General features: G+C 53.9%; 1 protein-coding gene and 1 long non-coding RNA gene across 6 annotated transcripts in view; one reads left to right on the top strand and one right to left on the bottom strand.

Annotated features, from left to right (window-relative positions):
* Window positions 1–26,445, bottom strand: part of COL4A2 (collagen type IV alpha 2 chain) — a 164,985-nt gene that overhangs the window by 33,970 nt on the left and 104,570 nt on the right. For all 4 annotated transcript variants that reach the window (XR_014819956.1, XR_014819955.1, XM_021065909.2 and 1 more), the window contains exons 7-20: window positions 23,545–23,661; window positions 21,759–21,830; window positions 21,118–21,153; window positions 20,949–21,011; window positions 18,591–18,626; window positions 16,064–16,105; window positions 13,501–13,599; window positions 11,824–11,859; window positions 11,257–11,307; window positions 10,148–10,192; window positions 8,049–8,102; window positions 7,072–7,138; window positions 2,319–2,429; window positions 1,768–1,917 (exon numbers count right to left, since the gene is read on the bottom strand). Coding sequence is in view for 2 of the 4 variants with exons in the window: in XM_021065909.2 (XP_020921568.1) it covers window positions 1,768–1,917; window positions 2,319–2,429; window positions 7,072–7,138; window positions 8,049–8,102; window positions 10,148–10,192; window positions 11,257–11,307; window positions 11,824–11,859; window positions 13,501–13,599; window positions 16,064–16,105; window positions 18,591–18,626; window positions 20,949–21,011; window positions 21,118–21,153; window positions 21,759–21,830; window positions 23,545–23,661 (979 nt within the window). In the remaining 2 variants the exon portion in view is untranslated. The remainder of the gene's footprint in view (window positions 1–1,767; window positions 1,918–2,318; window positions 2,430–7,071; window positions 7,139–8,048; window positions 8,103–10,147; window positions 10,193–11,256; window positions 11,308–11,823; window positions 11,860–13,500; window positions 13,600–16,063; window positions 16,106–18,590; window positions 18,627–20,948; window positions 21,012–21,117; window positions 21,154–21,758; window positions 21,831–23,544; window positions 23,662–26,445) is intronic.
* LOC146398730 (uncharacterized) lies at window positions 87–5,444 on the top strand. 2 transcript variants are annotated; one of them, XR_014819958.1, is made up of 2 exons: window positions 87–2,486; window positions 4,519–5,444. It is a non-coding gene; the product is annotated as an uncharacterized LOC146398730 (long non-coding RNA). The 2 variants fall into 2 exon arrangements; XR_014819957.1 differs by lacking the exon at window positions 87–2,486 and adding an exon at window positions 2,668–4,418.

Genomic DNA, 26,445 nt, shown 5'->3' with positions numbered 1-26,445 from the left:
CCAGGCTAGGGGTCGAATCGGAGCTGTAGCTGCCAGCCTATGCCACAGCCATAGCAACGCAGGATCTGAGCCGCGTCTGCAACCTACACCACAGCTCACGGCAACGCCAGATCGTTAACCCACTGAGCAAGGCCAGGGATCGAACCCACAACCTCATGGTTCCTAGTCAGATTTGTTAACCACTGCGCCACGACAGGAACTCCGAAAATATTTTAAAAGGCCACCACGGTTGGCTGCTTTTTGTACAAGAGACTGCCTTAAAAAACAACTGGGAAATAATGTGTCTATTTCAAGGAGAACTTAAGTTGGATGCTTAAGAAATTTTAAATTGATAAAAGGTATAAGATGCCCTTCCATTGATTTACTAAATTCTCCCTTCGGTTAACAACATGGAGGCGAAACCAGTGGCTTCGTTTACAGATGACGTATGTCCGTAAACTGCAGAGTTACTAAGCAAGATTTACGAAGCCAGATGGAATGTGTTAGTGTCTCTGTCAACGTAGTTTAGTTACAGGAACAATGGCAAGGTTAGCCTTCAATCACAGTCTTGTAGGGAGGCGTACTTTTATGCTCTTATTTTTAACACATCGTGTTCTGTTGCCAAAAAAGGAAAACTCGGCAGAAACCATTTACTCGAGAAATGTAATGCTCATGGAAACTCAGCCATCATCACAGATGTCACGGTAATAAATCCGCCGCCAGGATAATAAAAAACATGAGTGAGAACGCGGCTCGGTTCCAGGGAAATATCGGCACCCGAAGGTTCTGAAAAGAATGAGGATCTGGTTTCGTAGTTGAAGGAAGTTGGGAACGCAGAACCGCATCAACTTAAAAACTGACGGCAGGAGCCGAGCTAGAGTCAGAGAAGCGACTGCCGATTTTTTCACTGGAAGGAGCAGGTACCCACGGGCTTCTCAGGCCTCCAAGAGCTTTCCGTCTAGAGAGTCAGCAGAGGGAAGCCATCGACCGAAAGCAGCAAGAGCCTGGTCTCCGAGCTCCCCTGCGACTGAACCTCAATGCACATGCTGCCTCATCTGCCAGCGAATGAGGACAGGAAGCTGTCAGAGAGGATGGGGGGTGAGGGCAGGAGCTGAAAGCCATTTTGAAAAGAAGATACTGAATTGCGTCCATGTCGCATGGAAAGAAGTAGCGACCTCCTGTCTTCTCTGACGTCGTGATGTCCAAAGCAAAACTCGACACCGGGAAGCCGAGAGCAGAGCCGCTTTGGGGGGCGTTTTCAGGTTCTTTCCTCTGGGCCCCGGCCAGTGGCTGCCACATGCTGTCACAGGTGTGCAGCCACTCCTGGCCTCCGTCACCACCTGCGCAGCTGCAGCCCTGGCTCCGAGGGGCCCAGGGGGCGGCTGGTTCAGACGGCTCAGCACGTCGGCTCACCCCGGGGGAGGCTGCGTGTGGTCAGGCAGAGGCCTCGGCTGGAGGACGGTGTCTGGAACTTCCCGTGCAGACACCTGCTCCTCTCAGCGTGCGGCCTCCGGACTGCACCTCCCAGATGCTTCCCTGAAGGACTCATCTCCCCGGAGCCAGTGGCCAGATGTCACAGAGACACAGCCGAGGCCGCTCACAAGGCCTTGCCCTCCTCCTCCCTGGCTCCTCCTGTCTGTACCCACAGCACTGGTGACGCCCTAAGCCACCGCCTACTGCCTATTCACGGAACTATTTAGCAGAAAAGCCCAAGTGAAGATCCCTCCAGGGCCCGGCTTCTTGGTCTGGACGCTGGCATCCACGCCCTTCGAGTGTCTGTCCACTTACCGTCTGGTCCAGGGGGTCCAGGGGGTCCCGGGGGACCGCGGAGGCCCGGCTTTCCGTCGGCTCCTGGTGGGCCGGGGTACAGCGCGGGGGCGCCCGGCTCTCCCGCGTAGCCTTTGGGGCCCATCTCGCCGGGCAGGCCTCTCTTCTCATCTGAAATCCAATAGCGATCGTGGCAGCGTGAGCTTTCTGACGTTAACCCGTGGCGCTGGCCCTCCGGCCACGGGAGACCCCGGCTGGATGAGGGGTGACACCGCCGGGGCATTCCGTCACCGTCTCTCCACTTCAGAAAGCCCCTCTCCGCCCCCACGTGACGGCCTGAGTGTTGCCGTCGCACCTGGCTGTGACACTGGACGATGCCTGTGCTCTTTCAGAGAAGTGACAGAAGCGCCCGCTACCGCCAGCGGTCTGGTCTAACCCAGTCAGGGAGTGACTGGGTCCGTGACGACCTCCAAGCATGATTTCCCCGCGACAGGGCCGGAAGGCTGTGTGGCCACAGGCTCATGTGGGACCCGAGGGGACAGCTTAGTTTTGGTGCCCGGGAACCTCGTTACCTTCATCTCTGACGGACGTGCCAGGCAGGCCTGGTGGGCCGGGGTCTCCGGGCTCCCCCCGGGCTCCTGGCTCCCCGAGGGCTCCTGGGAATCCGGGCTCACCTCTGGCACCTGGAACCAAGGCAGGCCCACAGTGTGAACAAGACTGGCGACCAGGACTCGAAGCAGGTACTCACTTTCCCTGAACACATGTTTCCTGACACCCCCTGCAAGGCACCAGGCACAGCGGGCTCCAGATGTGACATCTGTGGTGGCCCCTGCTTTCCAGGAGCTCGTTCCCAGCCAAATAGGGCTGACACATGATTTCCATAAATACTATAAAACCAGAGGGGCCCAGAATGCCATAAGAGGGGATTAAAGGCAGGGATGGTTATTGGGGGTAAAAGCTGACAGCGAGGGCCCCGGAGAATGGAAATGATAGGAGTGGCAGCCCTTCTGAGCTCTGAGTGTGTCTGGGGCTCAGTGTCACACACTTTGATGACACCTGAGTCGCGTAAAAGCACGTGTGGGGATGGAATCACAGCCCCAGTGTCAGAGAGGGTGAGGCATCGGGCTTCACGGAGAAGGGGACCGGTGGCGGGGTGGATGTCGGGGAGGGAGGGCAGAGGACTGTCGGGGCAGGGCCTCCCGAGGCGACATCAGCCAGGACACAGCAGGACACCTGGAGGTTCCGGGCGCAACTGAACGGGACTGTGGGAAATCAGGTCGGAGAAGAGCTGAGGCAGCGGGAGCGAAGGAGGAGATGAGATAAAATGAGGCCGCTCCTGCCCCAGGCACCGTGCAGGGGTGGGGCGGGGTGATTCCCTCTGAACCCCCTCTTCCCTCCCTGGCCCAGGCTCTGTGCAACTTGCTTTGAACCCCCCCTCCCCGAACCCCAGATCCCGCCAGATCGGCTTTTCATAGCTGTTTGCTGGATGAATAACAGATGTGAATGCTCTCACAGGCTTTTCCCTCAATAAACCAGCACCAAGGGGCTTCGTCATGCTGCCTGGCTGTGCAACTAGCCACGTGCTCCCGCCCGGCACAGGTTCCTGGACTACAATGGGGCAGGCTAAGAGCACGAGGTTTGGTGCACAGCCATTGGTAGTTGTGGGGAGAGACCTCATTGTGATGTGATCTGCAAGTTTTTAATCTCAGGAGAAAGTCCTGAAGGCGAGAGGAATTTGCTGGCCTTGTGCTCCATGTGTTTGCAAGGGTGGCGACTAAGTTGTGGACCTGTGCCAGGCTGGCTGCCTGCAGGGGAGGAGGGCTGGGCTCTGGATCAGGCCCGGGTCTGAGGCTTTTCCTCCACTCGCTGCACACGTGGTCTGGGGCAAGGTACTCCACTGCCTGTGCCTCAGTTTCTCCACTAGTACAATGGGGCTGTGCCAGCCCCCATCTCAGAGGGTCCTTCCAAATAACTGACCCACGCAAGTTCGAAGGACTCGCTTCACTGCCTGGTGCACGCGGGGTTGGTACCACACCGATATTAGCCATTATTGTGACTGAATAAAAATAGGCAAAATAAAATTGAAAACTGCAGGCCTCTCCTGTATTTGGAAGAAGAGCAAGATCACTTTTGAGTTACCTTGCAAATTTTTTTTTTTTTTTTTTGGTCTTTTTGCCATTTCTTGGGCCGCTCCCGCGGCATATGGAGGTTCCCAGGCTAGGGGTCCAATCGGAGCCGTAGCTGCCAGCCTACACCAGAGTCACAGCAGTGCAGGATCTGAGCCGCGTCTGCAGCCTACACCACAGCTCACGGCAACGCCGGATTGTTAACCCACTGAGCAAGGGCAGGGATCGAACCCGCAACCTCATGGTTCCCAGTCGGATTCGTTAACCACTGTGCCACGATGGGAACTCCCATTGCAAATATTTTTTAAAAGTGCAAAGCTCCAGGGGAGGGAGGGGATGGACGGGGAGTTTGGGGTTACTGGATGCCAACCGTTCCATTTAGAATAGCGAAGCAATGAGGTCCTGCTGTACAGCACAGGGAGCGCTATCCGATCACTCGCGATGGACACAGTAACGAGAAAAAGAATGTCTGTATGTGTATGACTGCGCCACTTGGCTGTGCAGCAGAAATGGACAGAACATGGTAAATCAACTACAACAACAAAGGTAAAAAAATGCGAAGCGCCCTCTGTCCCCTTTGCTTTTGACAAGCTCCTGCACAATGGCCTAGTGAGAGACATGTTTATTTTCCTTGTTTCCATGACAGAATCTGCCCATGAGTCAGCCTCTCACGCTCAGGACCCCTGGAACAAGGCCAGCCTTCCGGCTCACCCAGCGTGTTGGGACACCACCGCCGGGAGCAAGGAAGGTGGCTGTGGACTTTGCAACCCGGTGCTGGGGAGAGAGGAATTTAAACCACCCACCACCCCAGAGTGGTTTCCAGGAATGCAGGGTGATGAAGGGGAACTGAAGGCTAAAGAGCATCGCCAACATTAATCTTCAAGATTATGCTGCCAACATCACCTCACACCTGTCAGAATGGCCACCATCCAAAAGAACACAAATAACAAATGCTGGCGAGGATGTGGAGAAAGGGAGCCCTCCTACACTGGGTGGGAATGTCAACTGGTGCAGCCACTGTAGAAAACAGTATGGCTGGCCCTTAAAAAACTAAAGCTAGAACTACCATATCATCTAGCAATTCCACTCCTGGGTATAGATCTGAAAAAAATCAAAAATACTTTTTAAAAAAGTATTCACCACACTACTGTTTACAACAGTCACGGTATGGGAGCAGCCCAAGTGTCCATCAACCGATGAAAGGACAAAGAAGATGTACGTACACACAAGGGAATATTACTCAGCCCTGAAAAAGAATGGAAATTTGCCACCTGCAGCAACATGGATGGACTTGCAGGGCATTATGGGAAGTGAAATAAGTCAGACAGAGAAAGACAAATACTGTATGGTATCAATTATATGTGGAAACTAAAAAATACAACAAACTAGTAAACTAGTGAACTAAACAAGAAAGAAGCCAAGTCACAGATACAGAGAACAAACTAGTGGGAACCAGTGGGGAGAAGGAAGCTGGGAGGAGCAACAGAGGTGGGGGAAAAAGAGTTATGGTGGGATTATAGGAAATCATGCCTGTGAAACTTTTGAAAATTATAAAGCCCTGTAGAATTTAAAGAATCTTTCAGGAGTTCCTGTCGTGGCTCAGCAGAAACGACTCTGACTAGCATCCATGAGGATGCAGGTTCGTCCCTGGCCTCGCTCAGTGGGTTAAGGATCTGGCGCTGCTGTGAGCTGTGGTGTCAGTTGCAGATGTGGCTTGGATCCTGAGTTGCTGTGGCCGTGGTGGAGGCCGGGGGCTACAGCTCTGATTCGACCCCTAGCCTGGGAACCGCCATATGCCGTGGGTGCGGCCCTAAAAAGGCAAAAAGACAAAAAAAAGAATCTTTCATGTAATAGGAAAAAATTTTAAGAAGTGGGTTGCAAAATTTAAAAAATTAGTTTCCTAAAGCCTCAAAGACGTTAGCACCATTTCACCGAAAGCACCACCAGTGTCACCCTCACGTTCGGTCCCTGGGGTTCCTGGCGCTGCAGCCGCACTGGGCTGCCGGGTGGGGTGGGGAGCTGGCTCCACAGCGGGTGGGCTCCCAGGTGCCAAGTTTACTGGAAAATGATCCTCGCGGGTGTGACGTCACCCTGGAGAGAAATCTCTGGGGAACCCCCAGGCCTTGTCCTCGGCCCTGCTCTGTCCATAGTCTCTGAACGCTGGGTTGAGACATGCGACGTAATTACTAAACCAACAGACGGTTCCCACCTAAGCAGGAAGGTGAGCCCTCGACCCCTGGACATACGGGACGGGGTGAGTTGGATGAGCTACTGGTACAGGAAAGAAACGCTAGCGCTTCATTCTGAAAAATCCCACCTTTTAAAATCCCCATCTGATGCGTATGTTTCAGCATGTACAGTAGCCAATAATCATTCAGGTAAATATTTACCTGGCACCTACCATGTGCCAGGACTGTTCTAGAAACAGGGTACAGGAGTGACCACACAGGCTAAAATCCCCACCTTCACAGAACAGCCAATATACCGTGGATAAGTTATCCACAAATAAATACTCATACACTTTGTTCTTAACTTGGAAGGATGCACATTCAAAGGTTCTAGTGACCGGCGCTCTCGGTGCAGAACTAGAATCTCACTTCAGTAGATGCTGCCGATTGGAAGGCTGGGCCCGACTAGCAAGGAGCTCAGTCAAAATCCTTCACTGACTCTCTGGGGTCCCCTGTGACCACGGGACCACCTTCCTGTAGCGCTCAGGTGCAGATGTCTGGAGTATGTGACTTCCAGATTATGGACAATGATCAATTCTGGGCTTCAGATTGGCGGGTGGGGGCGTGGGGGTGTGTAAGCATCGTGGTGCATGTGGAGCAGACACCAGGGAAGGTGGCTGGGACCGTGCCACGGAGGCCTGGCAGGCGGAAGGGCTGGATTTCTAGAGTGAGGCTGTGGCCAATGAACCAGAACCTTCGGGCATGTGGAAGGGAGAGCACTGCCCGGTGGAGGGGCGTGGGCGTGCACTCTTGGGCAGAGGCCACGCCAGGGTCTCTCTGAGACACCCCGCTTAAGCCACGAGGGGCCTGGTTCACAAGACAGGCTCCCGGAAGCTTTAGCGCCAAACATCTCGTGGTTCTTTCGCTTTGCTATGTTTGCTCAGAAAGTCTTTCTCTCAGGTTCCCGGCTCTGCGCCCACAAGAGGAGAAAGCCCACGTGGCGTGAGGGTGTGGGCAGGAGGCATACAGACCTTTGGCCAGAGATGGATGTGGGGAGTAGGCTGGCGCTCCTGGTGGGCCTGGGTCACCCCTTTCTCCCTGGAGAGAGAAAAGAGGGAGACAGAAGGATGTGAGACCAGCCCGTTGGAGTTCTGGGTGCTGTGCCTGTCGCTGAGGACTAGAGTGGGCAGTGGGCTGCAAGCCCAGTGCAGGCTGCCCTGAGTCACAGAACTGGCCAGTGCCTGGGCCTGGCGTCCACCATGCTGCACCGATCATCCGGCCGAAGCCGGACCCACCAGGAGAGCGGAGTGGGCAGGTGCCCCCCACCCCACCCCCGAGGCCCCATCAAACACCAGCAGCGGCCAGGTGGCCATCCCATCAGGGCAGACTCCTCTGTGCTGATGACGGCTTCTGAGCCACCCGTGGCGGGGGAGCCGGGGGGTGACCACACCTGATGCGATACCATCTGGACACCGGGACCTGAACACCTGCTGCCCGACATCTCTGAGCCTCCTGGGGCCTGGAAGGCCTGGCCGTGAGTTGCTGGGTTCCCACCAGCTACACTGCCTCCCCCTCCACCCTCCCGACCCCTCCCCCAGCAGGAAAGGCCCCTCTGCAAGCTGGTTGCCCCCTCAGCCGGAGCAGCTGCACCTCTGGTCCTCAGTGTCCCCGCAGCCCATGTCAGTCATGCGCCCCCCCTCCCGCCTCCTGGAACCAGGGCCCCCCGCCTTGTTCCTGCAGCATCAGCCTCTCTCAGGCTCTGGTTCATGCTGCGCTGGGTGCAGGTTCCCGGCCCCACCTCCACGAGGCCCTCCACACGGCCCTGCAGGTGTGCAGCATCCTCAGGCTGGGACGCAGGTGACTCCGGGACGAACGTCCCTCGCGTCTCTCAGTGCCAGGTGTCGTGTGGTTGGTTACACAACACAGGATGGAGGACGCCTCCTCCATCGGGGTGGGGGGGGTGAGCAGGACATCCAGAGAAGGAGGGAAGGCCGTCCAATGAGCCCACCTTGGGTCCTGGGTATCCGTCAGGGCCTTCGTAGCCGTCCAGGCCTCTGCTTCCCTGCAGGAGAGATGTTTGGTGCTCAGTTTTCTCTCTAAAATATCATCTAAAGAAGTGACCACAACATACTGTGTCTAATACGATTAACAGCAATTCGTTACAATCTCCGACATGACCAGCCAACTCAGGAGAGGCTACACGTGCTTCAGGGCTCCCCCGGCTGTGACGCCACCCACAGGTGATAAGTGTCCCTACACACAGAGTGCTCCCTGCCTCTGCCGGGTAAGCTCGAAGGGCACCGATGCCTTTGAAATATGTCCGAACCGTTTGGAATTAACTTTGTGGCGTCCAAAAGCGACCGGAGGAAGAGGGACGAGCGCCCAGCGCTCAGGGCCCTCCGGGCTGGAGCTGGAGCCCCGCCTCGGAGGAGTAGGGAAGGACAACGCTCTCGTGCTCGCCTCTGTGTGTCTCGGAGGTAGACAGAGCCTCAGGGATGGGTTCATGGGGGAGGGAGTCACCGAGGGCCTGGTCCACCCCGAGCGGCCTGGAAACCACAATCCCAGGAAGGACACAGCGGGGATCCATGGGGTGTCAGAGACCCTCCTCCCCAATCAGGAGAAGTGAATCAGGAAAGGGACATCCAAGAAATGTCTGCTTTAGGATAAATAACTATGACGTGCTTTGAAAGTGTACATTGCCCCCACCTTAATGACATGTCACGAATTTGAACTTAATTTGAATGTTTATGCATAAACGTCCCATAAATCATAGACATACATATGTGATTTACAGAAGTTCTGACTGTAAAAGTTTAGGAGCAGCCACTTAGTATTTTTCTCCTATGATATATACGTGATTTATGCGAAGTTCTGATTGTAAAATTTTAGGAGCAGCCAGTGTATATTTTTCAAAGGCAGACGTAACACAAACTAATCTCAGGAGATCCTTAGGCAGGGGTCATCAGGGACTGACTGTAACAGGAGATTTTAGGATCAGACTCTTGTAGGAAAGTGAATTTTTCTCAGGTGCTTAAAAACAGTTCTCTGTGGCAAGTGCCTTAATGAGCTTCCCCGTCTTTGGGCTACTCATCTGTTAAGTGTACCCTTTTGTCCTTTCAGTGCCCAAGGAGCATTAGTCCGGTTCTACTGTATATAAGTCACGTGTCTCATAAATCTCACTCGGCAAAGATTGAGAGTGCTGGCAAGAAGTCAGTGAGCTTTCAACCAAAGCCAAGCAGAAATCAGGGAGTTCCCTGGTGGTTCGGTGGGTTAAGAAGCTGGTGTTGTCACTGCTGTGGCATGGGTCTGATCCCCGGCCTGGGAACTTTCACATGCTGCAGATGAGGCCAAAAAGAAAGAAAGAAAGAAAGAAAGCAGGGGTCTCCACTTCAGCCCTCGTGTGGGCGGCACCGCTGACATTCCAGAGTTTGCATCTGGTGAGAGTCAGGGTTGCCTACTGCCTACACAGGGTGCAAAGGTGACCTCCCTTGGGTCCTGAGTGGCTCTGATGCAGGTGCGCATGGTTCTTCTGATAAGGGGGGACCCAGTGACATCACCCTGGGGTTGGCCTTGGTTCTCCAAGGAGACTGGGTCTCAACCAGCGCTACGTTAAATAAGGCCAGTCTGTGCAAGGCTTCTGCTCAGATACTAAAAATATCTTTTCCCTAGAAAAAGGAGGGAAGAGAATTCCTCATTTTTCAAAAAGTTTATTCCAGCCACACCTAAGGCCATCAGAGGTCGCAAACCGAATCTGGAAACCACAGCAGTGGCCGGTGGGGGCAGGGTGCCATGAGGCCTGGGGGCAGAGGACCCCAGACCGGGCTGGCTTGCTGAACGAGAGAACTGCTCATTCGGCTACTTGGCACAGCGAGCTTTTTTAAAGCGTCTACGCTCCCATATACGAGTCTGAGCCTGAGACCTCTCGATGGGCTTGTTCTGGCCAGTCCCTCACGAGAAAGATCTGGGCGGAAGGATAGTCTGTGCCAGCGGGAATGTGGGCAAGGTCTTCGGCACTCTCGGGGCCCTTTCCCTGCGAAGGCGCGGTTTTCACACGTGCCCTCTGTCAGAGGTTTCGGGCCCGGAGCGGACTTTGCATCTCAAACTTACTTTCTGTCCTGGGGAACCTTTTTCACCATCGAAGCCTGGGACACCCTGGGTTGAACAGAAAACAGAAGTGGTATCAGCTCGGAACTTGCAGCAGCCTTGCCGGCCGGCGCTGCCGCGGGACTCGCCGTGGACTGAGTGCGAAGCTTGGCCAGCCGCAGCCCCCTGCTCTTTTCCAGGGGAGATGGACTGTTTAAGCCCCACTTTCAGGGAGAACTCCGCCCACCACTTAACAGAATATGGAGACTTCAAATGATGGCTCAGTCAAAACGGTAAAGCTAGAAAGAGGCCCGAACCCCAGTGCTCTCAGCAGCCTTTGTTCTCATTTTCAGAGATTGTAGCGTGTGTCCTCTGAGTGGCGGTGTCCCGAGACACCTTCCCTTTTCCTGGCCTGGGCCCTGCCCACACTTCCAGCTCACGTGGGGCTGGGTTGGGCCCGCTGCCAAGTTCTGCCCAGGGAGGGAGGGAGGGTTGTCCTGGGCCGGGGTTGACAAGTGGCCCAGTCTCCTCCGGAGAAGCTGCCACCTCCCACCCCACCCCCGCCCACCCCCCAGGGACATTTTCCCTGGACTCTAAGGGCAACAAGAAATCAGCTTCTTTGCCTGCGTTTTTGCTACCACAGAGTCACTTGGCCTGATACGAGCAGGAATGTGTCTGGGTTCTGTCCTGCCCCCTCCAGATGGGGGCGTGCAGTCTTAAAAACTGTGGTTACTGGGGGATAATGATGCGTCCATCAGTGTGAGCTCACACCGCAGCCGAAAGACCGCTGAGGTGCAGGACCGCCTGTGGCGGGGGGCGGGGGGGGGCAAGGGGGGCAGAGGAGAGACCCGGGCTTTTGGGACCACGTTGCTGTGGGCCTGAGGGTAGGGGCTTAGGAGGTACAAACTCTTATGGACAAAAGAAGCCGGAAGGATGGGCTGCAGCGCACAGGGGACAGAGCCCGTGCTCTACGGTAACTCCAAGTGGAGTGTCGCCCTGGGACCTACGATACTGTTCAGACACAGCGTACACTGCTGTACATCCGCTGCACTGCAATTTAGAAACGTAAAATAAAGTCTTTTGAAAAAGCAAATGGTACGAAGCAAAGGGCAGGTGTGACGAGCATGGCTTACCCGCGATCCGGAAAAGCCCATGATTCCTTCTTCTCCCTTCAAGGAAATGCCCTAGGAGAGAAAGGGAATGTGGGCGCCCTCCCCACCTGCCCCCCCCCAGGGCTCCATGTCTCAGCAACCCCCGCCCCCCGACAGCCTGTCTCTTCCAGCTCCCAAAAGGCCGATTCCTAGGAGGTCTGCCGGCGGCCCGCAGGATCTTGAACCAAGGGTAGCACCTGTCATCGTCCCCCCGGGAGTGACGAGCGGGAGATCGGGGAACACGGGGCGGGCGTGGCCCAACCAACCGAGACCGCAGAGCGTTCACGCGGCTGGAGCCCAGCACGGCCGCCTCAACCCCACCCGGCCCCAGCTGCACATCTGCTCCCTTGAAGGGTCTCTTTAGGGTCATTTACGAGCTGCAGCAGATGTTGGCCGTGCTCTGAAAAGCAGCGTAACAAGAGGAAACGTCCTTGCTGTGGACCAGGGGCGGCGGCTCCGGGCCGTCTCGCCGCGGGCGGTCTCCGCACTGCGATGGGAGCCCCAAGCCCGGGCGGGAGCCAGAGGATGCGGCTTCGTCCCTTGACCTACCTTTCTTCCGGGTTCCCCCTCGCTTCCTTTTTCGCCCTGCAAAGAAGGCAAACAGTGAGCAAGGCTCGTTCATTCAAGAAGAGGAACGGGTAAAATCCACCCGGCTTTATGGGAGGAGGCCAAACGTATTTCATAAAACTCTAAACAATGATTACAGACGAGTCGAAGGAAATGACTCCTAAATTTTGCAGCTTCAAAATTCAAGGGGAAACGTGCTATTTCGCCCCAATTTTCCACACAGGAACCAAACTGCCTGGTATTTCGATGTGACTGCAAGGCTGTCTCTCCCCCTGTGCAGTTTCCTTTGGCCCCGCAGCGGCGGGGAGCGCCTGCCCAGGCGGGGGCCTGAGGAGATACCTGTCCGAGGGACAGATTTTTAGGGGCGTCCTCCGAGGAACAGGCCCATTGGGAACATACGAAAAAACCCTTAGCAAGCGTGGCTTTGGGAAGCAGTGTTAACGTTATGTGATGGAGCTTTCCCACTTCTCTTGGTCTAAGATGGGGAAAGGAATGTGGTGACCAGCTGGTCCACGCCCATCACCCCTGGGCCAGCTCCCGGGGCCCCTGCAGCCCAAGACTGCCCCCTGCAGGCCGGCCGGCCCCATCCCCTCTTGGCTGCAGAAGATTAAGGACGTGGGACTCACGTGCTTGAGTGCTCCCACCGGGGGCCGACCTGCTCTGGCCTCACTCCACCCTGGGTTCCTGCCCTGAAGCTGGACAGAGGCCCTGCCTGGCTGATGGTCAGGTCACCCCCAGGGGCCAGAGTCCCTCCTGGACCCACGCTGATGGCTGTGGAGACAGGCCCTCCTGCCTGGCTGACCAGGGATGTGCTGCTCGAGACGCAGCTGGCATGTAACTGCCTCTTCCCCATGGAGCCACCTCATCTAGCCTCGCGCCAGCCACCTCCCAGACCACTTTTGTCAGTGGTCAGGTGGCTCCTAACAGCCACAGCTGCCCGGACTGGTTTCCCCCGTGGCTATGGCCCAGCCTCCCCTCTCCCACCCACGACCCGGCACCTGCATCCCATCAGATACTTGAGAGACAGGGATCTCGTGCTACGTTTGGGGCTTTTACTTTTGTTTCCATGACCTCATGTGGCGTGTTTCACGCTGGTCCCCACTCTGCAGCTCCACGAGGGCAGTATTGCATGAGGTCAACCGAAGATAGGAAGGGTGAGAGGGGTCTGTCCGAGACCGTGCGTGGCAGAGCAGGGGGGTAATTTTTGTTAATTCTGAGAGTCAATTTTTACTCACACAGAATATCAACAGAAATGATGAGTCAGAAAACTGACTTTAATCCAAAAGATCCCCCAGTGGTGCTCCATGCTGGCAAAGAGTAAAAGTCCGTTGTATTTTGCCAAATACAACCCTTTGTTCAGATGGTCCTATCTTGGCGTTGAGCGGTGCTCCGACCACTAACCAATGTCCTTACTAGAGACAGACCTGAGATTTTTTTGAAAATAGTCTCACGTTGTTTCAAATTCATCGTGGTTGTTCACAAGGATGGCCTGTGAACACCTGTGTGACCGTGAATAATGCCCTTCCGGTGTAACAGGGCAGTTTGGCCGTGAGGGCTTTTCCATCTGAACGTGACTGTGTGAATAAGCCAAAAGGACGTTGTCTTTCTCCGTCTCCTTGTTCTAAGTCCAACGCATCCGTTGTGCTGACCCTGCTTTACCTTATACTGATCCAGGTAGATGGTTTCCCTGGTGGGTCCTATGATGGGGTGATGGTTGTCTGATGGGATCCCATTGGGTCCTGGCTGTCCCACGTCACCCTGCGGATGGGGAGCAAAGCAGCCTCGTCTTCAAAGTGAAAAGCCACGGGCAAGGGTGAACACAGGCACAATCCCCCCGCAAACTGCTCTTTTTTTTTTTTTTGTCTTTTCTGGGGCCGCTCCTGCGGCATATGGAGGTTCCCAGGCTAGGGGTCTAATTGGAGCTGTAGCCACCTGCCTACACCACAGCCACAGCAATGCTGGATCCGAGCCGTGTCTTCGACCTACACCACAGCTCACGGCAACGCCGGATCGTTAACCCACTGAGCAAGGGCAGGGACCGAACCCGCAACCTCATGGTTCCTAGTAGGATTCGTTAACCACTGCGCCACGACAGGAACTCCCGCAAACTGCTCTTTTATCTTTGCTATTACTTGTTACACGTACACCAGTTCTTCAGCGTTATAATCACAACATGAGAGAAAAATCCCGTGTAAAATAAAATGACTGTAATGTAAAGTGGCTTGCTTCCTGTTGCATGAACACTCGCCTGGAATTTATGCGGGCAGGTGGCTTAGGCGGTTCCCAGTTTAGGGCTGCACTTGCTTCTGTGGACTCTCTCTTTACAGTGAGTTTCCACACAAGGACCTTACTGGGTCTGGAGGCAAAAGGTCTTGTTGGTTTTTGCTATGTGTTCCTCTACTGCTCTCTTCTTTTTGTTTGTTTATTTTCCTGTCTTTTCTAGGGCCGCACCTGAGGCATGTGGAGGTTCCCAGGCTAGGGGTCGAATTGGAGCTGTAGCTTCCAGTCTACACCACAGCCACAGCAACGTGGGATCAGAAGCCACATTTGCCACTTACACCACAGCTCACGGCAAGACCAGATCCTTAACCTACTGAGCAAGACCAGGGATCGAACCTGTGTCCTCATGGATGCTAGTCAGATTCGTTTCCACTGAGCCACGATGGGAACTCCCTCTACTGTTTTCTAAGACTGGTACTAAGATGTAAGAAATGAAAGACCACTCCAATTTCACCACAACTACACCAGATAAAGCTTTAAAAATATACACATAATAAAGAGCAGCATCTTCAATAAATATAGGATCTCAGGCTTGCTTGGATTTGCATTTTTATCGAAAACGGAGAAAGACGTTTCTACGTGATACACAGGTGGTGACACCTTCGATCTGCAACGTGATCGGACAGCTCTCCCTGCACAATACGCCGATTGTGCCGTCGAGAACTAACTGACACAAAACGGAAGTTAGTGCCTTTCTCTTGCTGTTTTCACACATAAACTCTATAATGCAAATCTGAGCCTGGGTGTCACCTAATCTGAGCAGGAGCACATCGAGATCATGTGTCCGCTGGAGAGGGGCACTCGTCACAGTCCGTCCTGAGGGTCTGCTGACACTGCACCCCAAAGACCTGAAACTGCTCACCTGCCCTTTACCTGCTGGGTCCCTGATAGTTTTCTTGGATGCTTGTAGCTTATAGGCATTAACTTCATTCTCCTTCTATCTAATGGGACTAGTCTCCCTTCTGCCCAATGATTTCTTTGCGAATTTTTCTTTTTTCTTCATTATCTCTACTATTTTGTTATATTCCACTGTACAAGAGTTTCAGTTTTTATGTATTTGGATGTTTCCGTGTTTTCCTTTTGTGATTTTTTTCCTATGGAACTAATGCAAAGAAAAAAAATCCTTTTTTTTTTTTTTTCTTATTAGGGTCACACCTATGGCATATGGAAATTCCCAGGCTAGTTGCTGAATGGGAGCTATAGCCGCTGGCCTACACCACAGCCACAGCAATGGCAGATCTGAGCCGAGTTTGCGACCTACACCACAGCTCACAGCAACGCCGGATCCCTGAGCCACTGAGCAAGGCCAGGGAGCGAACCTGCATCTTCATGGATGCTAGTCGGGTCCGTTACCACTGAGCCACGACAGGAACTCCCAAGAAAATAGTAATTTGAAAAGACATGTGCACTCCAACGATCTGTTTACAATAGCCAAAGACATAGAAGCAGCCTAAATGTCCATCCACAGAGGAGTGGATAAAGGAGATGTGGTACATGTATACAATGGAATATTACTCAGCCATGAAAAAGAATGAAAGAATGCCATTTGCAGCACCATGGATGGACCTAGAGATTATCATACTAAGTGCAGTAAGCCAGACAAAGATAAATATCATGTGATAGCACTTATATGTGGAATCTAAAAAAGTGATGTGAAGGGGAAAGGTGAGGGAGGGAGGGACTGGGGGCTTGGGATGGCACGATGGTACATGGAATGGGTGGTTACTGAGGACTTGCTGTGTAGCACAGGGAAATTCACTCACTCTTCTGTGTAATTTATATGGGAATGGATAGATGCATACGTATAACTGATTCACTTTGCTGTACAGAGGAAAAACGATAACTTTATAAACCAACTATACTGCAATAAAATTAAGAAGAAATAATAGCACAAAACATAAAGCGATCTATTTCCTAATCCAATCTATTACATTTCCTTTACCTTTTCACCTTTTTCTCCGTAAAAACCAAGTCCTCTGTTGCCCTGAAAGAGAAATAGCTTTTGTAAGTTTTAAAAAGTCAATAGTCACTATGAAATACTTTTTTTTTCTTTTTAAGAAAAAGAAACCTAAGACCTATCCACGTGCAACATTACTAGACAACTATCTTTGATGATATTCTGGCTTCAGCTTCTAGGAACTAATTGACATTAAAAGAAAATTAATGTCTTTTTTTTTTTTTTGCTATTTCCATATATAAACTGTGTACTAAAAGTTTGAGCCCAGATATCACATGATAGGAAGAAGAGAAAATAAAGAAGCTGTGTCACTTGCAGGAAGTGGCACCTTACAGTGTGTTCTGAGCATTCACTGACATTCAACCTTAATGATGAAAATGCTGGGGTTCAAAAATGATATACTAGTCTTTTAATACAGATGTGCTTTTAAGAAAAGCGTATTCTATACTTTAAGCAAAACCTCAAGAACAGTGGACTAAGTTCCCCTGTCACCCTAGGGAACACTTTGCTAGCTTTTTTTTTTTTTTTTTTTTTTAGGGCCACAACCTCAGCATTCAACGCCAGGCCTGCGCCAGAGCCACAGCAACGCAGGATCCCAGCCGGGTCTGCAACCTACACCACAGCTCACGGCAACGCCGGATCCTTAACGCACTGAGCAAGGCCAGGGAGCGGACCCGAGTCCTCATGGACACTAGTTGGGTCATTACCACTGAGCCACGATGGGAAGAACTCTGCTGTTTGCTTTGGAATATATTTTATTCTTCAAAAATCCCGATGGCCAGAAAGTTGACTGTAAATGACTCCATACTTTCCTTGGCCTCAGACTTTCTCATTTTGGTAGAATAATCCTAATTTCGAATAAAGATTTCCTACTCTTTTAATGATTTTAGGGATGGTGTTTGATGGTGTAGCCATTTTTTTTTAATGGCTGCACCCACAGTGTATGGAAGTTCCTGGGCCAGGGATCAAATCTGAGCGGCAGCTGTGGCAGCGCTGCGCTGGGCTGGGGATGGAACCCCTGCTTCTCAGCGACCCGACCACTGCAGTCGCAGTCTTTACTGCTGCGCCACGGTGGAAACTCCTAGCCAAACTTTTAATCTTCCTTTTTGCTTAAGAAAGAAAGCGTGGCTGGCAACCTGACGAGTATCGAATAGTTTCACAAGTGGAGCAGCCACGTGTGGCCTGAAGTGAGCCATGTGAGCAGCTCTATGACATGTCCCCTGTGTTGCTAAAGTCCCCTATTTTCTGATTTTCCAGCAACTTTGCCTGGTCCCCAGGGCCTCTACATTTCCACCCAGACACAGGACCCGTGGGGCCCTGTCTGATCTCTCCACCACGCCCCTCCAACACCCAGAGAGTTTCTGCAAATAACAACGAGGTTTTGATGAATTGTTCTCTGCCGCTCCTCCACCTGGCTGGGAGCTGAAATCAAAGCCCAGACACGCAGCCAGGCTCCATGAGGACGTGACCCGCTTGGGCCCCGAGGACCCCCTGACTCCTGAGCCGGTGACCATGTCACCAGGAAGTGACCTGACGGAGGGTGAGGGTTCTCTGTGCTGCAGCCAAGTGGGGATCTGAGGTGACCTTGGGCTCGGCCGCCCAGTCCTACATCCGCTCCCCGTGGCTCCGGGCGGTTCCCAGCCTGCTGGGGCTGCCAGACAGTGGGGAGCCTGGCCGAGGGGCGGGGGCAGCAGCCTTAACGAGCTCCAGCCGCAGCCGGAAGCCGGGTCAGAGGTGATGGGAGCTGGGCCGGGGTGCTGACAGCCAGGGCCCCCAGGCGGTCACAGAGGTGGGGTTTCCGCGGGCGGGCATGGGAATGGGCCCTGGGCAGGCCACAGAATGGGTGTCAAATGCTTGTAATGGTAGCCCAGCATTTCTGACTCATGCTGCGTTTGGACTCAAATACGTCCCTCACCCACCTCCCGCTGTATGTCCTGGACACTTATCCAACTTTCCCAGGTCACATGAAACCCCACTTCTGCCTCCAAGTTCCCAACGAGCCACCTCCTTTGCGGTGCTCCAGCCAACTGAGTTCCCTTTCTCCGATGAACACAGAAGAGCTTTGGGCCCGAGCCTGGCTTGAAAGTCCCTGCACACCCACGTCTCCCGTGGCTGACCTCACACTCTGGGACAACCTGCCCACATCCGGGACAGAGGACGCCCGCAGCGCCCTGACATAGCCAGCTCCATCCTGTCCCTGCCTGTCAGCGGACACGTGTGGGTCTGAACGGGCTGTCCCCAGTTTGTTTGGTCTACGCTTCTAGTCACACACGCACCAGCTGGGTTTTCCGGGGACCACAGGAATGCTACGGGGTTTGCAAACAACGAGCCGTTGAGCGCGTCCACGCGCTTGGGCAGCGGTGTCCAGCTGCACCGCCGGGTTGATCCCTGGAGTTTATAACATGAAGTCTAAACCCCCACAAAACGGCCCTCACAGGAGATACACATAGTGCTGCTGCCGTCAGGGAGGATGTGGGCAAACCCGGACCCCCTCCCCCCACGCCCCACTCACCGGCTGGCCTTTTGGTCCAGGGGGTCCCGGAGGTCCCTGCACAAAAACAAAGAAATCTGTAACCTGTTTTCTTTACCCCAGGCCCCAGATACCATCTGCTAGAAAGCGCTGGGAAAGCCTCTCTGTGTATTTAGCATGTGGAGAGGCTTCTAGCGGGTCTGTGTCGGCAGGGAGGGCGGGCTGGCGGGGAGAGGGCAGGGGTCAGGCCCGGTTCTCAGGACCTGCCAGCGGTCCACGCACAGCTGTTTCTGCTTTGCTTTTCTGGGTTCAGGCTTTTGACGTGACCCGTGTCCTTCTCTGATCACTCTGTGGGGTCCCAGGCCCGCTCACTGCAGAGACCGCTTTTCCCTGCGCCTCTGCGGCTCCCCGCCAGACACCAGCTAGTACGGTTTGCTGGTGGCTCGGCAAGTGTTCACGGACACTTTTAAGTCCACCTGCCAGGATCACTTTTAAGTCCACCTGTCTTCATGCAAAGCTTTCAGTGTCAATGCCACACTTGGGACAAAAGTTTTAAAAATGCTTTAGGAGTTCCCCTCGTGGCGCAGTGGTTAACGAATCCGACTAGGAACCATGAGGTTGCGGGTTCGGTCCCTGCCCTTGCTCAGTGGGTTAACGATCCGGCGTTGCTGTGAGCTCTGGTGTAGGTTGCAGACGCAGCTCGGATCCCGCGTTGCTGTGGCTCTGGCGTAGGCTGGTGGCTACAGCTCCGATTCGACCCCTAGCCTGGGAACCTCCATATGCCGCGGAAGCGGCCCAAGAAATGCCAAAAAGACCAAAAAAAAAAAAAAAAAATGCTTTAGAGGAGCCATTTGTGCTGAATACAAGTAAGTGGACAGGACGGGGGGATGTGTGTGTTGGCGGGGGGCAGCTTTTACAGGTTGATACGAAGCCCTTGAAGCTGTGACCTTGGCTATGGACCCAGCAGGTACCACCTGGCGTCTCCTATCTCCCTGACTGTGTGCTTAAAGCCTGAGCCCCAGACCCCGCGGGACGCACGCCGCGAGGAGCTGACAGCTGTGCGGGAAAATGAGCGGAGCAGCGTGTCTCCTAAGCCTCATCCTACTCCGTGCCCCCGGATCTCTCAGCCGGAGAGATGCACCTGCTCTAAGGGCCTCGCCAGGTGTGCTGCCTGGAAAATGACTTCCACGGCCCCTGGGGAACTGATTTGTAGAAACATGATCAGTGATGACTCATATTATTATCGACAGGCTGAAGGAAACGCACGAGGTTCCCACCCCCAACTGCAGGTGCGGCCGAAGCGCTCAGACACACGAGTGTCTGCTGTGTCTCACAGTCTGTCGAGCAACTGGGGCCACAGCCTCCCCGACAGCTGCCCCAGTCTTGAGCAATGGTTTGCTCTGAGAATGGCTCTCTCTCCTATAGCCAAGCGCTGTCCTGGAGTAATGCGAGGCCTGCTTGTCTTAGTAATGGGAAAAGTGGGGAAGGAGGGAGTCGGACACTCTGCAGTGGTCAGAGCACCTTGCGGCCCTGAGGCTGTGGGAGCCTGAGCTGCCAGGCCCCAGCCACGCTCCTCCCCACCCCCCACTTGAAACAGGCCCTCCTTCATCCAAGGATTTGTCCTGTCACAGCTCACTCTATTTTTTTTTTCTTCTCTTTTTTTTTAGGGCCGCACCCACAGCATATGGAAGTTCCCAGGCTAGGGTTGAATCGGAGATGCAGGTGCTGGCCTCCACCACAGTCATAGTAACAAGGGATCCGAGCCTCATCTGCAACCTCTACCACAGCTCATGGCAACGCTGGATCCCTGACCCACTGAGCGAGGCCAGGGATTGAACCCGTACCCCAGATGCCAGTCGGATTCGTTTCCACTGCGCCACAGTGGACACTCCCGCTCACTCTGTTACTGGATCTGCAGGAGGAGGGACACCTGCTGCGTGCCACCCAGGTGGGCACTCAGCCACTTTGCCAACTGATGTCCAACAGCTCACCTGTTATGACGGCCGCGCCCGGGGTGGCACGCCTGCCCTATGGCGTATGTCCAGCCGAGTCCGTTTCTTCCTCACTGACCTGCTGGACTCTGGTGCGCTTTTCCAGCAATAACACCCCTTGTCAGCGGGTCAGGGTGGGGTCGGGAGAGCTCGTGCAGGAGTGGAAGGGCAGCTGGCCGGCACCAAGCCAACACCTGAGCTGGTTGGCAGTGGTCTGGGACCACAGCTTTTGAGGCCTCAGCCTCAGCCTTGATGGCAACACCGTGTACAGGGGCAACCTCTCTGGTCCTGGTGACCCCAAGCCTCGGGCTGTACTGGGAGGCTCCCAGCAGCGCCTGCAGGGGAGGGAGCTGCATCTTTAGCGAGCCCTTGACAATGTCTAGGGGGAGCACGTGAACTTGGTACTCACCGGTCTTCCTGGAGCTCCAACCGGACCCATCTGCCCCACAGGCCCAGGGCGGCCAGGAGGCCCCTACGGACAGGTGAGCAGAGCGGGCTGTTAGTGTGGGCAGACCGGTGTGGGGTCCCGAGGTCTTTCAGTTTTGCTCGGACTGTCCTCTAAGAAAGAGGACGCTTACCTGGAAACCGACCAGTCCGGGCTCGCCAGGTTCCCCCTGTTGGGAAGAAATAATTTTAAGAGTTCTAGCTTTGCCACCTGTAGATTTCGTTACATTTTACTGCAATAAACAGGATATAAGAAACAAGCGTGTGAAGCCTATCTGCTGTCTCGGGACTCGGCGATGTTAGTTACCAGCCATCTGGAGTGCTGCGGACATGGGGAGGGCCCCCCAGTTAGTGTCGGACTGGAAACAGCCTGAGGGCAATAAGATGATTTCTTAAAAGATGCTTCTTCCAGTTTCACTGAGGTGTGGTACCCAGCGCTTCATGAGCTCCAGGTGCAGCATCACGATTTGATGCAGACACATCATGAAACAGTCACCACGATAAATTAGTGAACATCCGTCATCTTAGACAGAACATTAAAGGACTAGAGGAATTTCTTCTCCTTGTGATGAAGACTTAGGACTCCCTGTCTTTCGGACTCTGGTAAATGCCAGACAGCAGCATTAATTATGTGTGTCATGTTGTGATTCCACCCCAGTCACGACTGGAATGAAGGCGGTTTGTAAGTCAGCAGGGATTCCGGGTTATTCCATCACTCTCTGCACTCAGGGTTCACCCTGCGGAGCTGGGTCATGCCCCACCTCTGCCCACTCACCCTGTACTTGTCGCGGTCCTCGCGAGACAGAGCGTAGGGCTCGCCTTTCTGCCCTTTGGGTCCTTGGGGTCCCTGCACGAGCACATACACCACGGAAGGAAGAAGAAGGAAACCGTCCGTCAGCGCTCAGCGCAGTGCCTATCCTTTGGATGATGACACGTCACCCTCACAGGCAGTGGCCGGCGGCACACACAAGTTCCCAGGCCAAGGACTGAACCCGTGCTGCATCCGCGACCGGAGCCACTGCAGTGACGATGCCGGCTCCTTAAGCCGCTGCGCCGCAAGGGAACCCAGCGTCCAGCTGTTCTAACACCAGCCCGGCCCCACCGTGAGGTGAGAGTTTTACTTCCATGTCTGCCCAAGAGCACCTTCCTTAAAGCTCCGGAGGAGATACTCCACAGGGTTTAAACCGGCTCCAAACCCACGTGAACGTTCAGAAAACACACCCTCTCCTCCACCGACCTGCTCCTTTTCTTTGCAGTGACACTAGTCTGTTCTCTTTGGTGAGTGTGCCTGAAAAGAGCCACACATACATCTGAAGTACCGTTTGTGGGCGAGATACTGGGTCACCCTTTAAAAATGGAATTGTGTCTTGTACACACAATGCGCACATACACACAGGTGTACACGTACACGTGGTTTTCAATACCTGCCTATAAAAGCAAAGTTTAAAAAAATTTTATTTTTGCTTTTTAGGGCTGCACCCACGGCATATGGAGGTTCCCAGGCTCGGGGTCGAATCAGAGCTGCAGCCACTGCCTTATGCCACAGCCACAGGGCGCCAGATCTGAACTGTGTCTGCGACCTACACCACAGCTCACGGCAACACCGGATCCTTAAGCCACCGATCGAGGCCAGGGATCAAACCTGCGTCCTCATGGGTGCTTGTGAGATTCATTTCCTCTGAGCCACGACGGGGATGCCAAAACCAGCGCTTTAAAGGGATGGCTGTATGTCTGGATAACCAACAGGGCGCTATTAGAATAGAACACAGTGCAGCCCTACTGAAAACTCGGGTCACGTGAAAAAGCAGCCAGTGAAGGGGGCTGCGAGTGTGACCAGAAGCTGATCTGCTTCGTGGAAACGCAGTGAAGGATGTTACGACTGCCCTCCGAGAAGGTTTTTCTGAATAAAAAGTCTGGCCTCCAAAATGTTAATTTGACCCTGAATTTGCAACATATTGGTGGGAAGAGGGTCGCTATACAGAACCGAGAACTATTCCGAGGCTCCTTGGAAAGACCCTGAAAACTACATGAGGCCACAAAGTGGATCTTCACCTGAATGTTCTCCCACCAGGGAAAGCAAAGCCCACCTTGCAGGTCCTTAGGTCACGAAGGGCCGCAGCGGCCACGAGGGATCATGACCAAAAGCAAACTGGGTCCAGGTTTAGGCTTTTTAAGATCCTGGTTCACTTCTCACTTCTGTGCCCTGCTATCCGAGGCGGAGCACTGGGAGAAAGGGAACCACAGGAGGGAAGCGTGCCAACCGAACTCAGGGCTTTCCCACCTGACGTGGGAACGATGACGGGAAGGCAGTTGTCTGGCTCCGGAACAGCCGGCTCCGGCCCGCAAGGCAATCTCGGTGGGAGGTGGGCTGCATCCCCACCCTGACCGGGGATGGGGGCTGCCACTTCCCACGTGCCCGCCCCGCCTGCCCCCCGGCTGCTGTCAACAGCCCCCACCCCCGAGTTTCCTGCAGACACTTTCCCTAAAAAGCCGTCTGCAGGGCCTTCCATCTCCCACTTCTGCCACCCAGACTCTGGGGCCGCAGCCGTGCGCATACTCACGGGAGGCCCGAGGAAGCCGTCAGGGCCGACAGGTCCCGCGTAGCCCGTGTCGCCCACAGTCCCATTGCAGCCGTCACTGCCAGGCCGTCCTCTGGGCCCGCCTTGCCCAGGATGTCCCTGGAAATAGACAGAGTGGGTCAGTTTCCAGCCCACGGGCGCTCAGTCGCCTGTAACTGTGATGAAACGGCTTCGAATCTTCTCACAAGAAACGTCTTTGGCCAAGGCCAGGGCAACGCAAAACAAGCCAGAGAGTGAGTGAGGAACTATGGGCCCGAAGGCAGTCAGGTGTCGTTTGAAGCAGGAGAGGGGCCTTCGAGACAGAGTTCTCTTGGCACGAGGCCACCCGTCCTGGGAACGGTTCCTCCGGCCCTGCGTCACTGGGCCACAGCGAGGCTGTTTTAGCAGGGACAGGAGAGGGTGGGTATAAAAATTCTAGAGAACATTCTAGAAGCAGCTGCTGCTTGGGGATAACAAGGGTCAGATGTGCCCGACCACATTCCGGATGGAGGTGGACAGACCCACAGCCTGGACGGGAGAGCCTCACGCCTGCAGCGAGAGTTCATCGGTGGCTTTGCTGCAGGCAGAAGAATGATCTCCCCATTCCATTTCTCCGGGGACGCGACTGTTTCGATTTTAACATGAATAGGAAGCGAGTCCGGTGTGCTGAGATGTCAGGTGGCGGCGTGAGGGCAGGCAGCGTGACCACGTGTCTGTCTTTCTTCCTTTTTTGCTTTTTAGGGCCGCACGTGCGGCATGTGGAAGTTTCCAGGCCAGGCCAGGGATGGTACCTGCCTCTTCAAGGACACTAGTCGGGTTTGTTTCCCTGTGTCTTTCGAATAACGAGGGGTCAGGCTGGGTCTGTGGGCATCTCGGCTGCATTAACCCGGTTCTGGAGACATCGAGGGGTGGGGTTCACAACCTAGGACCTAACGGACGAGACCACGGCCTGTTTTGCGGTTTCTTTACCCAGCAGACCTTAGGATGTGTGCTTTCTCATCGGGTAAGTTGCTTAACATTTTGGATTTCTTGATAACAGACCAAATACATATTCCAGAGTGCGCTTTGAGGTTGGTCAGCTGCCTTCTAGATTTACTAGGAGACCTCTGGGAAGTTTTAGGGGCATAACAAGCCCTGCATGGAGTGCTGTGCCCTGAGTGGTGGTAAGAAATACATCCGGAAAAGGAGAAGTTTCCTTTTGCTGGCACATCTCTTTGCCTCCGCGGTTCAGGGCCATTGTTTACCTGTTGCCCTCGGGGAAGAGAGATCTGTTAGGGTTTTCAGTCTAAGCTCTGGGGGATGAGAGAAATCCCGACTGGCTCTGTGCATCACCGACTCAGTCACCCTGGCTCTGGGAGGGCCAGCTGTTTTTTGGTCTTGGAAGTAAAGCCTTCTTTTTTAGGGGCCTCTAAAGCTGACTGTTGAACTCAGCCAAAGAAACCCGGCCCAGGCTCTGTGGGTGTTCTCCCTGAGATCACAAGGGCTCCGAGATGCGCTCCTTACAGTGTGCCGCTGAGCCCTTCTCCTTCCGAGTTCTCTCTCTGCGGCTGGTCTTTCTGACCCCCTTGGCCTCGATCTAAGTCCTCTGAAATCGTGTGCAACAGGCTCTTCGTTCGAAATTGTTCTCTGGAGTTCCCGTCGTGGCTCAGTGGTTAACGAATCCGGCTAGGAACCATGAGGTTGCGGGTTCGATCCTTGGCCTCACTCAGTGGGTTAAGGATCCGGCGTTGCCGTGAGCTCTGGTGTAGGTTGCAGACGCGGCTTGGATTCTGTGTTGCTGTGGCTGTGGTGTAGGCGGGTGGCTACAGCTCCAATTAGACCCCTAGCTTGGGAACCTCCATATGCTGCAGGAGCAGACCTAGAAAAGGAAAAAAAAGAAATTGTTCTTTAAAGAAACATTTCAATTATATTGAGCCAGACCCACCTCTTATTCAACATTTAATTAAAGACATTTCTGTAGGATACAATTCTAATATTTTCTTGGGGCACATTCCTTTTTATAGACAATTTCTCAACAGCTAAAACTACCAGGACCCCTCAAACTCTACATTCACCAGCCACTTAGAGCAGGTGGCATCTGAGTTAACTCCCTGTGGCATATTTATCAGAATTCTGTGGCTAAGGCTATCTGTAACAGCCTGAGAGTCTGCAGAAAATGACCAGTGATCCATTCACTCCAATCAGGCCTCCACAGGCTGCTTACTTCCTCCCTAATTTGCAAAATATTTGCTTCTGAAATTAAATGAGTACGAGGTGGGAAAATGAATTAAAGCATGATACAGATTAGTTACAATATTTTTTGGTAATGTCACTCCAGTTCATACTTTAACTTCCAGAAGGCCACTCTGAGGAACGGTCCAAAGAGACCAAAGAAGCCGTTTGTGCTTTTCCTTGGGCCGTGCCTGCGGCATGCGCAAGTGCCCAGGCCAGGGCTACAACCCGTGCCACAGAGGCGACCCCAGCCACAGCAGTGACAACGCTGGATCTTTAACCTGCTGAGCCACCAGGAACTCTCCCAAAAGCGCAGTTGAACAACTTGGGCAATTTCGTTTGAGGCAGTTGGTAGGAAACTGCCTTCGTCATTTGTTTAACCCTTGAAATCTGCGGATTCTTCAGCTCCGCCAATGTCTCGAGGTTCTGACTCATGTGACAGTTATTTCCTTATTTGTTCACAGCTGCCTGCTGTCCCTGATGTGTCTGTGCCCATCCCCCACCCCAGGTGACACTGAGGATCACCAGCCACGTGGCTCTCACGTCTTTAGCGTGGCTCCCTTTCTCCAGCTCTGACTGCCGCCTTCTGCGGCCAACGTCTCCTTGAATGCAGAGCTGAAGACCTGCCCGGGATCCTGCGTGTGTGTGTGTGTGTGTGTGTGAGCACTGTGCAAACAAGGAGTGTGTAGGTCA

Source organism: Sus scrofa, chromosome 11, assembly GCF_054392235.1.
Source record: "Sus scrofa isolate SSC_HxYL_T2T_F1_AM1 chromosome 11, Sscrofa_HxYL_maternal_Yorkshire_Landrace_v2.0, whole genome shotgun sequence".
Classification (NCBI taxonomy): domain Eukaryota; kingdom Metazoa; phylum Chordata; class Mammalia; order Artiodactyla; family Suidae; genus Sus; species Sus scrofa.
This window is presented reverse-complemented; position numbering and strand designations above follow the sequence as displayed.